The following is a 14,170-nucleotide window of genomic DNA, read 5'->3' on the forward strand; positions in this document are numbered from 1 at the left end:
TGCTTTTGCTGTTTGCTGTACTCTGGACAACCTTATATGGAATTGCTACCAGTCGACCAAGGCAATGTTTTTACAACATTTACATTAGTGCTGAATAAAATCAGAGAGAAAGGATTTTGTGACTGAAAAAACATTAAAACGTTACAAAAACAACAACTTGTTTTTCTCAAATGTTAGAAGAGAAAGTACTTGACGTATAAAGTTCTGGTGATAATTTCTGAATCTGAAAGCTTTGAGCTGTTTTACAAAAGAATAAACAATAATGTTTCACAAAAAAATGACCAACAGCTAGTCCTGGGGTGTCTGATGAAACTGCACCTTGACAACTTCACTTCCCATAACTAGTGGACAGAACTGAATGTGTTATTATAGTGACATTAAATAACACTTGCATAACTCTGCTTATTTGTTACAGATGAGAGAGTAGGCTAATGTGTATTCTGTCATGTGGAGGAGGAGAGGACCACTTAGGATCACTGAAATACACATCATCTAAAGGTTGTTTGCTAAAGGACACCTCTTTTGTCCACATACAATTCTTTACATATATCATGAAGATATATATATTATATTATAATTCAGTTCATCACAGACATTTCACTCATGACAAAGTAATTTGTTTTTACTTGACTTTTGTCAAAATAATGTTTTTACATGATGGGGTTTGTTTGTTTGACAATCTATTAGATTTTTGTGTGGTTTGATTTTTATTGTCGTTGTGTGATTACTGCTCTGTCAATTGAGACAAGGCAGCTCTGTGAAGCAGCATTCAGGCACACTGATGCTTTGAGCTTAATGCTATCACATCTGAATTTAGCAAGTTAACACTCATTAGCACTAAACAACCACAGCTGTGGATGATGGGAAAGTCTTCAGTTCTACAAATATTTATTGGTTAACTAAAAAAGTCATGTTTGACTTCAGTTCATTTCCTCAGTGGTGCTCTGTATGAATGTCATTACTTGAATTTTATGGCCATCCCTCTAATAAGTCCAAGGTTTTACTTCAACAAAAAAATGTCAACACGATACCCAAAAACATAGAATTAAAGCTGTGTAAACACTACAGCTTATTTAAGGGTTAAATACTAAATTATGATGGTAAGAGATGGTAAAAAAGTCAGTACTTTCTGAAAGTCACATGACCTATACAATGTGACTGGTTGCAACAACAACAGCAAGTCATCTAGAAAGCATTTTAAAATATTTTTTTTTTATGTTATACACCACATTCGATTATTTTAAGGCTTTGTGATTTGTTGTTTATAGTTGTATGAACATTTTGCTTGTGATTAAAACACTTGTTAATGATACATGGAGGTAAGAAGCAAACATGGAACAGTAGAGAATGAGCAAAACCGTCCAGTCAGACTTTGTCTTGAGATAAAAAGAAAAAGAATTTCTTTGGTGTTGTTAATTGCTCATTGGTGGTCATCAGTTAACATTTTCATGTGGATAGAAATTTCAAAGCCTACTTTCATGCTTACGTGCCATTTGTCATTGAATGTTTTGTTTTAAGGTAAAATTGTTCACCAGCTTACAAAACTGACATTTTCTCTCCAAAGCTGATGACCAATGTAAAAGCACCAAAAAAAAAAAAAAAACCCTTCATGAATATTACTTTTCTAGAAAATGAAAAATAGTAAGATTAGATGAGTTATGAGACCACAAATGCTGACATCATCAGAGTACTCAAACTGTTGTAACCCTTACTGGAAAGTACTATTTTATATTTTCCACTAATTTCGTGGTGCTGGCAGGAGCTTTTGCAAGGGCAATAAAAAACTGTTTGTTCCGCTGATTGCTGTGAAAAGATGAATATGTTTTAAGAAGGTACTCTAGATGATGATTCGCATCCTACGTAGGAAAGAAACTGTTTTTGAATTTGATAGTATGCAAGACTTGCCCTGTGTCATCTCTGTTATTAACACGTGACACCAGTCCCTACCTTTCGCCCCCAACTTCCCCTCTCTGTCTCAATATTCACAAGCATCCTTCTCTTGTCTTTTGCATTTACTCACTTTCTTCCACCCCCTCTTTTTTTTCAAATCACCAAATTTTTCTGTGTCTGTGGCATAATTACCTCTCTGTCTGGCCAACGTTTACTGTTATGCAGCAATGCATCAGCACAAAAACTACACACATTCCTTTCCCATGAAGCCATAAGTCAACCCATGCCAGATACTCCTAGTACTCCATCCTTTTCTGGAACAGAAAATTAGAAACTGAGTGAAGATGTGACAGTAAGTGAGAGACAGAAGAACTACACAGCTACAAAGAGGTACAAAATAAGCGGAAATTGTATTCTTGTGACAGTTAACCTTAAAAGCTCAGAGTCAGGACAGACTGAGCTGGCAGCTGATAGCAGCCTGCCACAGCAAGCCCACAGTGCAACCCATCTGTGCCTGGAGCAGGCTCACACCCTAAGGCCAGAGCCACCATGCTGCGTAATAGCTACATGAACATAGGCACAATCCTAAGGGGGCCAACAAGTCACCCACTGGGATGACAATGGCAGCCTGGTTAACACAAACACACTGTTACACTTGTACAAAAGCTCCCACACATGCAGCCAAGGCACTGAAAGAAACACACACACACACACAGACAGGAATGCAGGACTTACACGTTGCTCCGCTTTGCAAAAACACATTAATGACCCATTTCTTCACATACGAGGGCGCACAAAACACCACTCCACCCCATTCGTAAAAACAGTGTGATACACGTTTGGCTGTGAGCGATGTTATTTTCCTTTTCTGCACCTATTTGAAGCTCTGGTTGAACATTGTTCTGTGTTTACATCCTGTTGTGCCGACCGCTGTGTGAGTATGTTTTGCGTTTGTCCAGATGTGTGAGAATGTAACTGTGTGTGTATTCAGGGGTCAAAACTTGAGCACTGCAGTAATATACAGTGTATTATCTCAGCTAACATGTCTTTACTCAGTATGCATTACACTGCCCACACCAACACAAAATTAAGTGGAAAAAGTACATTTCTGAAAAAGCAGTAGGAAGTTTTACTTTAGGTGAAACATAACACCTTTTATATCATATCACGCAAATGTTAAGTGTTGGAACATGTGACTGACTGGTTTTTCTTGTTACCATGTGTGCTCTATGACAGAAAAGAGCAAGCCATTTTTAATCTGAGAAACGAGCAAAATCAGAGGTATTGCACAAACACTGGAGATAACCAATGCAACAATTTGAATCTGTCCTGAAACCACTGGTGTACTGAGCAATGTACAACAGTGTAGAATAGATTAGTGAAATATACAACAGCTCATGATAGAAACAGTCTAAAAGTTGTGAAGTAAATTCCAAATCATTGTTGCCAACAACCCGAAGGTCGGACAATTCAATTCAATACAACTTTATTTACATAGCACCAATTCACAACAAACAAATCTCCAGGTACTTTACAGAATGAAGTCAAGACAATGAAGATGTATAGAGAAAACCCAACAATTCCCCTTTGAGCAAGCACTAAGCAACAGTGGAGAAGAAAAACTCCCTTTAACGGAAGAAACCTCCAGCAGAACCAGGCTCAGGCTGGGCGGCCATCTGCCTTGACACAATCTAAACTTCAAGAGCAGAGATACAGGGGCCTTTGTACAAGATGTAAACACGTGTGATGAGCCAAAATAGTTCATGAACACACTTTTACAGACAGATCAAAGTGATGTAAAAGCCAAAGTGTGAAAGAGGGAGGGATCAGCTCATGATGCAAACCACACATGCTCATCTGTGAAGCATGGTTGAAGAAGTGTCATTGAAAGAGACTTTATTGTTAATTTAACTCATGACTGTAGCAGCAGAATAAATTCAGATGTTCACAAAAACATTTTTTTGTGTCAATTATCAGAAAATGCATCAAAACTAGTCATGCAGCCGAAAGACCGTCCAACACGGCTGTCCACGTAACATAGGACTTCATCAAATGGAAAAAAATAGGTTTAGACTGGCCGAGTCAGCTGGCAGACAAATCACCAGTTACTGAAAACAATTAAACAATCTGCAACTAAAAGTTAAGATTTTTTTCCTTTATACGATCCACTATTTTCTTTCCACCGAAAATGTCGGTACTCTGATACAAAATCTATACTGTTCTATGTTTTCTAAAATACATCTAGATTAAAATACTAGGCCGTCAAATAATAGGACATTAGGAAACCTTTGATCTTAACCCCAAATGTCTTTAGTGTTGAACACAAATGAATTTCCCTTGCTATTCCACTGAACAGGACTGTATGTGTGTGTACAAACTATACATGTGTTTGGCCTTTTCTTGTCGGCAGTCTGCACCTGCTCTCAGCTGTGTCACTGCTAATATTCTGCACAGTTGTACGTGTGTTAATGGACATCCATTACAGCCCATTTGGTGCCATTATAAAATGTGACAACCAGAACCTCAGGAGGTTTGTAGTTTTTCAGGGTTAGATGTTCTAGTCTTCAGTTATAGTAAGGCCTCAGCTATACAAAAATAATTGTGCTGTTTACAGTTGGAACCATAAAAAAACAATTTTTTCAAACCTCCAGATACCAACATTTACTTAGGAGATATTTAAAGTGTGATGTGTTTAAAGCAAGTTAAGGTTTTTATGTACAAACATCATTGCTGTATTACACAACATTTTGTGATAATATTCTAATTAACGGAGCACACAGAGCCCAGATTTTAACAATAAGTAATTTTTACTTTTTGACACATTAAATGCATTCTGTGAATGTGCGGCTTTACTTAATGAGTACTTTTACAAGGCAGAAGATACCACTGCTTTTACTGAAGTAAACAATCTAATACCCGAGTCACTGGGGTCTACACTGCTTGAAGGAATGGGATATATTTATTCATTCATATTCAAACATTTCTACCCAGCGTGGACTTTGGATTTGTCATAATTGAGAGCTACTTTACAGGTAAGACGTTTGATGTGTTATTTGTTTAAATGTGCAAATCAGGCTGACCAGACCACACTCAAGAGTGAAATTATCTCGGGATAAAGCTCCCACGTCCACGCAGAGTCTGCCTCCATCCCGTCTCCATCTACTCTGATCTTCCACTCGCACGTTTCCTCCTCTGCGCGGTAGAGGTCGCAGCCTAGCCTCGTCTGTGTGTGGACGGGAACGCATGGTTGGATCTGTGCGCTCCCACATGACAAAGCTACAGCGCGTCTGGAAACCAGGGACGGAGCACGGGCGTTTCGGGAGATAAGCGTCGACAAGATCAACTGTGCTCGGCTTGGCTCGTTGGCGAACAACTTCAGTGACCGTTTTGCTTTTTATTTTCTAAGATTGCGGGCGCATTCCCCTCTTCTCAGTCCCCCCACCCACCCACTCTGTCTCCCGGTGAACTTTATAGGGATGTTATAAGTGAGCATCATCGAGCTGAATGTCCAGAAAGAGCTGAACTCACTGTAAAACGGATGTGAAGAGTCGGCGACAGGAGAAACTCAGTCGTCTTCTTCTTCTTCTACTACTTTTGATCGGTTTAACACCTAAGAGAAACAGAGAGAGTGCGTGTGTGCGAGAGAGCGAAAGAGAGAGAGCGAGAGAGAGAGAGCGAGAGAGAGAGAAGTCTCACAGGTTTTTGGAGCTACGCTTTCATGCCGTCAGTCTTGCGGACTCTGAGATGGACGTCAGATTTTATCCAGCTCCCCCTTCAAGCGTGGGTTCGTGTACGTTACCTCCCGACTCCGGTTTGGACTATTACCACTCCAACAAGGTAAACAAACGTTTCTAGTTTACGAGCTTGCAACCCCTCAGAGCAGTCTTCTGGTGTGATGATGCGCGCACGAACAAGTGCATTGGTCACACATGACGGTCCCACTGCAGCTCCGTGCGACCCGGCGAAATGTGTCAGGGCATCATCACACCAGAAGACAAGTGCTGCACTTTCCGCTTCAGGATAACTGGAGCGAAACGAGCCTAGAGGCTGCTGAACACTGAACTTTGTTGCATTTCGGATGTGCCGATAGTCCTAAATTATTATTAATGCAGATAAAGCACACATGACAGCTCCTCTTAAGTTTGCATTCCCTCATTGTCTTTGAGTTTTTGTGTTTGTGTCTTTTTTGTGGTCACCTGAATAAACCGGGTACGTCGCTGGCCTGTGAGCACATTCGGAGCGCGCCACTCTCACTGGTGACAGCTCTGTCTGAACAAACTGGACACATATTAAACGGGTGCCTATTTATTCTTTTTATTTTATTTTTATTTTTTTTAAACATTTGTAGACCAGCATATTGCTCCCTGTGTCATTTCAACCTTTCCAGCCGAACAGCGGAAACGTCTTATCTGCTCCACGCAGGTTCTCACCTGGGTCAATGCACAATTAGTCGAGTAAACAATAATCGAGATTAGGTCTGAATGCGATAGTGACAGCATGTTATGGCTCGGGGCTATTTGCGATGCTCTATATTGTGCAACCTGTAACTGACCCAGCCTGCATGTTCATTTGCCTTATTGCCACTGCGCATACATCCAATCTCATGGCAACTTTATAGGAATTAAGTAATGATCAGCAAGACATGAAGAAAGCATCCGTTGTGAATTCCCTTCGAAATATTGAATATTGGATTTTATTGAAATGCGTTTATGTTTACAGCATCAAGACGTTTCTTACGCACGAAATCATGTTGATATAACCTCAGGCACGTTTATTGTAAACTGAAGTACGAATTTGTACCTTACATTAACTTTAGCAGGTAAGGGCCCTTTGTTTTTTGTCTAGCAAATTCAAAAGTTTTTAGAATTAATGATAAATCATTTGAATGGCACAGGACTTAGTGGGAAAAGATCCTCTTCTCATGCAACAATGGTGCTGAATCTTTGCTTAAATGATAAAAGGTTTTAAAACAACAAATAGGCAAACCTGCCAAGATTACGTGTCTCAAGTTACAAGTGCAGTTTATTTTTCTGTGGTCAATGTAAAACTCGTGTAAATATTTGTCAGCAACTACAGGGCAGAGCCAGGAGAAGGCATTGTGCCCACAGCCATTTAAATAAGTTTGCTTGCCTTAGCACCTGGAGGAAAGCCAGCGTGCTGTTAACATTTGCTGATGACAAAGTAAAACATTATAGCACAGTAAAATATTTGAATTGGTAATCTCTGCATTTATACTGTACATACAATCACCTGGACTGTATTGTATGGATAGACGACATTACACACAGAGTTCTCTCCACACACACACACACACACACACACACACTTACTCACTTGTAGAGTGGTTTAAATATCACCACGTGACTACATACACTACAGACCTTCCCTCAACCCTTACTTACTGTACCATAAACTTTAATCCTTAAATTGCAACATTAACACAACCTGATTCTGGATCTAACCTTAAACTTAAATTAGCTCCGCAATAAAGTAAGGACTGCCAAAATGTTCCCTGCACTGGTTTTTGTCTGCCTTCTAGCACGCACACATGAACGCACACAGACGCTGCAGCTGTATGTTTTAGATCACAATGGGACCTGGCTCTATGACTGAGGCCATGTCTCTGGTCTCGTAGTGTGAACATAATCAACTGTACTAGTTATCATGATTCAGCAAGCGTAGAGGTTGTTGGCTGTGTGAGAAGTCGGTTTGGGTTTCAAGGACAGAATCATATAACAGCGTCATTACTAAAGTAACAGCTGTGACTAAGATGTAAAGTGACACATTATCTGTACTGGGCTGCTGCTGCTACACATAACTGTTGAATAATGTTGCAGGAGCTTTATATGACATTTTGGCAATAGTTCATTTTTATGGCAGGTTCATTTCAGAAGTGGGATGAAGCTGACTGCCCTGTGTCAGCAGTGCAGCAGTGGTCTAATATGACTTCACCTGCAGGCATTAACCTGTACAGATGATACGAAACAAGTTATTTCTTTATTTCACAGTCATTATGTAGATATTTATAGCTACTGGATGCTTGTTAGAATGAAGGTTAGCATATTTTGAGGAAAAAATTGGAAAACAATCGTTTGCATTACATACTTTCAACAGTTTGACTTGCGTGTACTCCAAAATATCTATTGTAGGTGCTGTACACATGCAGGTCATGTACAGGCACAAAATACTCCCCCCCCCACCCCCACCCCTGGCCTCTGTGCCAAGGTGTCAATTCACCATGATATACTAGGCACAACATATCAAATATATATATACAACTTGTGAAACTCACTAGTGTAATTATGCATTACTGTACAGTACTAAACACACCAACCAGGAAGTGAGCATAATACAAAATGGGACAGTCCATATATAAAGGGCCATCACTTCCTGTTCAAGTGGTGTAAACTCAAAACACATCTATTTCTAAAACTGACTGTTAGGCTTTGTGAAAATGTGTGTGCGTGAATACAGTTGTTGGGCTTGTAGTCATTATGTTTTCTATCTTAATGGGTTATTAAATAAGGCATGTAAAGAATGTGTAAGCTGAAACTGGTGTGAGCTACTCAGCCACATTCAGACGGATGATTGATTGATGCATGCCAAGAATATGGATTGCACTGACAGAACAAGTCAATACCACAAATCTATGAATGCACTTGACCTTTGAATTCAAGCATTGTTTTTTCTGCAATTAGATACAGAACATCAACAAAATTCTGCATGTCAAAATCATCAATGTTTTAATCAGAAGATTGATTTAAAATAAGGTACGTGATGCTTTGATGTTTCTTTCAAACCAAAATCTAATTCATGATCAAAGCGGAAAACGGTGTTTAGATTTTGCAAGGTGAAAGTGCCATCGCTCTTCTCTAATTTCATTTTAAGTTCCTCGATAAAACAAGCAGCGCATTCACATTTCAGAACAATGCAAAGAACAACACATGAGAAAAAGCATTGATTTGTATTTTGCTATGAACCCCACGGCTCTGTTGCTCTTCTCAACTCCATCCAAGTTGCTTTGTCCTGCACTTGCACAATCACCGTGAGTCATCTTTACTTTTCGCCCAAGATTTCTCCTAATCTTTTTGAAGCCTCTCTGTATCTTCCCTGGCTGAGTGGGAGGCTTGTTTGTTCAGTGTACACTCAGCTGTGTATACCAGTGCTGAAGGCCACTTCTTCGCAAATGCCTGTTTTAGCGGGAGACTATTTGTCAAATGCATTATGACTTGTGCATACCCCCAGGCAGAATCACTCCGGTGAAATGAAGTTGGATAGATTACTGTAGCTGCTCCACTTTCTCCTCATCCCTCTTCCCTCTAACAGCACGATGCCCAAGAGAGAAGCTCTCATGTAATTATACTGTAGTTATACTGTAGGTTTTTAATCAAATGGCTTGCAAGTGTTATTCTTTACATAGTTGCAGGCTGTTGCAACTTACTGTATGGTATTTAAAAATTCTGCATTTACCGCAGTGCGCAGCAAACATTTGATTTGATACAGAGATTGTGCATTGAAGGTACTTACAGAATTAACATCTCAATAAAACCATAATTTTGAAGACTTAATGGATGGTTGTGTGTGCAGTGCCTATGCAATTGCTAATATACCTTGATGTGAGATGTACAAAATATATTTTAACAGGGTGACTCTCATTGACGTACACTGATCTTGATTTTCCTAAGTGTAATGCCTCATTGTATATCTCTATATGACTGCAAGTACGTAAGCAGCTGATATTGGTCCATCCAAAGAGCAATGAGGCTTTGCAAAGCACATACCACCCCTTTTGTCAAGTGGTCTTTTTCCATTTCCACCTCTTTCGAAATCATTCTATTAGTCATGGGATACTTCAAAGTACAGACACACAAAAATATTCTCCATGTATGATTCTCAAAAAAAAAAATGTTTCTCCCTTTCTTAAATGACTGTAATAGAAACAGAAGAGAAAAAAAAATAGAGTTATTCCAGCAGTACCTCATTCTGTACACAGAGAAGTTAATTACATGGAGACAAGCATTCTTGGGTCGACAGCGTGGACTTGGGGTTTTTCATTGTGCCCATTCATAACATTCTGCTGACTGGCCTGTCCGAGTTGCAATATCCCAACCGTTCTCACTGGGAAAATGTTAACCCATGCATGGCTCAATTGCACACCCGAGGGGGATAAATGCAGTGTAAAGCGGCCGGGACAGGGAGTACTCAAAAGTGGTGAGTTTATTGTTCTAATGCAGTTTCAGTCGGTTAACTCAGAGCAAATAATAGATAACATAATATGGAGTCATGGAGTGAACATTAATTTCAGTATTTTAAAGAAAAGGAAAATTAAACTGTTTACTTTGTGGAGCTATTTTTTTTTTTTGTGTAACCACTTCCTGGAACTAGTCATAGTCAAGTCTTTATGTCTCAACAACTCTCCCCCTCTGTGTCTAACTTCGTCTCTCATTTACCTTCCCAGCAGCAATGTCAAAAGGTTATGAAGGGAAGCCGACTCGCCTGGGGCTGATTGTGTCTTTGAGTTAATGATAAGTAGCTACAGTGTTACTCTGTGGAGCAGTGGGGCTCAGATTGTTTTCTATGCATAGACTATTACAGTAGGAAAAATAAGTGCACTGTGTATGAAGATTTCATATTTTGATTGCTGGTTTTAAAGAGGAAAGCAGAAACAGCATAGGAAAAAATCCCCACATTGGTGACACCACATCAGTGAAACTGTAGTTTCTGTTCCACGGCAACGCATGAATATGATTTCAACCGGGTGTTTTAAGGACATCAATAGCATGTTAGAGACCAGACGAGGGAACACAGCGCTGTCCATAACTAGGGTTTACCGACCATTTACACCATTTAACCCACAGGATAGAGAAGGTGACAAAGCCTCAACCCGACTCTGCAGCACTACTGTTGCTCTGCTCTGTACTCCATAATCTACACCAGACGTGACTCAGAGCTACTAGAAGTGTTCAGGGGGTCATAAGTCATGTATAGCTGAAAATAGATAGTATAGTTTATCCTGCCTGGTTAGCTACTTAATCACCTAGGTTCACAGAAACATAGGCTATTTATGTCGATGACTGATTATATTAACTGGCAAGAATTCAGTCATGACAGTGCTTTTTTTTTAAAACTCAGCTCAATATTCTTTTGTAATGTACTGCTGCTATCCAAATCATTTTGATGCTGCCATCACATTGTAATCTGTCAGCCAGTGAGTTGGTTTATTGTAAGAAATCACCAGACTGGTCTAACGAAGTGACTGATAGCAGGTTTTCAAGCTTTGTGAGATGCATGGCACATTGTAACATACAGTGAATCACAAGATGTCAGAGTAATTCCAGCTTAGACGTTGATTGCAAATCGAAACAGCCCGGCCCCATGCCCCTCATTAAATCACATTAACCCTAATTACCGTCAATGCCCCCTTGAAACCCAAATACTACAGTCAGGCTTGACTCTTGGCTTCTCAGCTGGATGTTGGGTGTGTGTTTCATCCCCTCAACTCGTGTAAAGGAGTCCAAGGGGTTTTAAACTGTCCTCACCTCAGGAGGACACTAGGTCTGCAGTAGCAATGTGTCTCTCTGTCTGGCTCCCTGTCTGTCTGTTCAGCCTCTCTACTACCTCCCTCCTCGCAGCCCAGTTTTCTTGTGCTGTTTTATATTCAGTTCTTGATTGGTTGGGGGATGGGGTGGTGGAATAGCTGGTTAGTACAGAGAGGGGGAAGCCGATTTGGGGTGTGTGTGTGTATTTATAGAGAGAAAAAGGGGCTGTAGACACAGGGAAAATGGAGAGAGATTTTTTGGGGTACTTTATTTTTCAGCTCGCCATTGAGTCTGTAATGTCATTCAACGATGTGGAAACCAAAATGAGCCTTGCCACCAGATGTGTTCCAGTCCAGATAGAGACTTGAAAGACAGACGTTTATTGTTTTAGTGCGTTTGGTGTGGCTCAAACCCAAACTGCATGAAATGCTGATTGATGGATTTCACTAAAGAATGTGTGTGTGTGTGTGTGTGTGTGTGTGATAGCGAGAGAGAGAGAGAGAGAGAGAGGCATCTGCTTTGTGTGATTTATTTAACCATTTCTGTGCTCTGTTCTAGGCTCTGCCTGCTGATGAGAAGTGGAAAGGGATTGTATTTTACTGTGCAACAGTAGCATTTTAAAGCAGATACGTTTTCGTTTTTATCAGCACACTATTATGAAAAATACAGCCCTTCCAGTCATGTTTCCCTTTGATATCTACAGAATGTGGCTTTGATGTTCCTATAAACTGTAAAGACCAAAAAAAGTCCTGAATAGCATGCTTGAGTAGAGATAAGTGTGGTAAACATATTTAGCAGCGACACAATGTATCACAAAGCTGTTGCATAGTAGCTGCTGTTTTTATTATAACACTAAGTCAATATTAACATTCATACTGCTGTGACCTTCCGTTATGCAACTTTATAGCTTTGGTTCACCAATAGCAACAACCAAACTTATTGTTGCTGCTGACATTTAACATCATCCACATGCATGTGGTTTAGACTGCAGGTCAGGAAGTGCGCACAGCTTAGTTTTTTTTTTTTTTTGCAACAGTTTCAGCATCCCTACTGTGAACTGCGTGCCCTTAATTATAATACAGTAGCATTTTTGTTGTTCCTGTTGTTTTACGATTAAGGTATCAGCACGCCAACGTGGATGCAACAAAGACAAAACATTTTCATTATGTTGAAATGCTACAATTCCCTCAGCACGAGCGAGAAAGCTGATCTTCATTAGGATAATTGTTTCATTTCATTCATAAACAAATAGACCGCAAAGTGATTATTCTAGATGCAGGAGATTAAAAGTGCATTTATTGGCCTTGGCAGATTTGTGTAAAGCAGGCTTTGGTACATAAATTTGGGTAATCATTGTATGCGAAAACCATCTCAACATTTCAAATAAGCACAGACAGAGCTCATCATCTCTCACTTTCACACTCGCCACTCTGCAAAGATCTCACAGTTCATCCAACAATTTGTTTTTCATTTCGTCTCCCTGTGTATGGTATATTACAGCCTATGTTTTGATACTATCATGGTGTTTTTTTTTTTTTTTTGTAAAGGCTCTGCGTGAAATGGTGTGAGACTGCCGTTTAGTCTATGAGCAGGAAATGAAACACTAAGGAGAGGAAGAAGTGAAGGAGAAAGGGGCCTGGGCATTTTAACGGGTTAAAGTGTGGATGTTTCGACTGGTCAGCTTTAAATATCAGATTCAGGTATTTCAGCATATATCAGATATTTTGGATATCACAGTATTGGAAAGGACAATGTTTAACCTTGAGGAAGTCTGTTAAGGAAGCAAATCACCGATCAAACCAATGACTGAAAACACATTATCAGCTTGGAGGCAGCATACATCACTGTCACTCTTTCTTGTTGTCATTAAAGACCTATTGCTTTAAATGGTTGACTGACAGCTGAACCATGTGCAGTTTGTTATGTTTAATGTTTCTGAATGAATAAGGAGCCTGTCAGCATTACAACACGGCATGTGATGCGTTTGTTGGCGTTTCGCTCCTGTGGCTCCATGCCTGAAGATGGGCGTTTCCTCAGAAGAAGACGGCGAGGATGGCATGATCCAACGGATTCCATAGGATAAATGTAGAAAAACACTGAACACAGTGTCTGCGCTCTCGAAGAATGCAGCTGTTGGCTGTATTAAGAGAGGTTCGCAAGCCTGGGCAAACATGGACAGTTGTCTTAGCTTCCTGAGGCATGTGCTATGCAAACAGAACTGGAGATGGCTGGTTCAGGTCCACAATCAGAGACCATGGGCCCACTGAGTACACACACGCTCAGAGACACACACTCTCTCCCAGGTAGACGCACACATACATGCAGATGCAAGCACGTTCCAACTTGCGTTGCATAAATGAACACACGTACACGTGTCAGCACACAGACCACACACTGTACATGCTGTTGTGTTGTTGTGCGGCAGCGGCCCAAACCCCCTGCTGTGGAGATTAGTGTATTTAATAGTATAAATGTTTTAGTATGAGCACTTACCCCTGTGATCAACACATTCAAATAACTGTAAGTGTGAGTACACTTACTATTCTGGAAAAAATGTATGGTACAGAGCCAGATTGACTAGAAAGATAAGTAAGCTTTATTTGTTTTACTTTATTGGTTTCACACATCTAGCTGCTTCCTTCTTTTATTGTTACAGTTACTTCACAAGCCAACACAAGAAAAAACATCTTGCTCACACAGTATGATGGGATTAGCTTCATTGCAGTGTGGAGCTATTAGTG

The 14,170-nt window shown here is 40.1% G+C and overlaps 1 protein-coding gene across 4 annotated transcripts in view; it reads left to right on the forward strand.

The window, feature by feature from the left end:
• The first annotated feature begins 5,132 nt into the window (after window positions 1-5,132).
• Window positions 5,133-14,170, forward strand: part of tox2 (TOX high mobility group box family member 2) — an 83,467-nt gene continuing 74,429 nt past the window's right edge. For 2 of the 4 annotated variants that reach the window (XM_067504943.1, XM_067504942.1), the window contains exon 1: window positions 5,133-5,727. In XM_067504943.1, coding sequence (XP_067361044.1) covers window positions 5,635-5,727 — 93 coding nt within the window. In that variant the 5' untranslated portion in view covers window positions 5,133-5,634. The remainder of the gene's footprint in view (window positions 5,728-14,170) is intronic. The other 2 variants (XM_067504940.1, XM_067504941.1) reach the window with 2 other exon arrangements.

This window comes from Channa argus, chromosome 5 (assembly GCF_033026475.1).
Source record: "Channa argus isolate prfri chromosome 5, Channa argus male v1.0, whole genome shotgun sequence".
Classification (NCBI taxonomy): domain Eukaryota; kingdom Metazoa; phylum Chordata; class Actinopteri; order Anabantiformes; family Channidae; genus Channa; species Channa argus.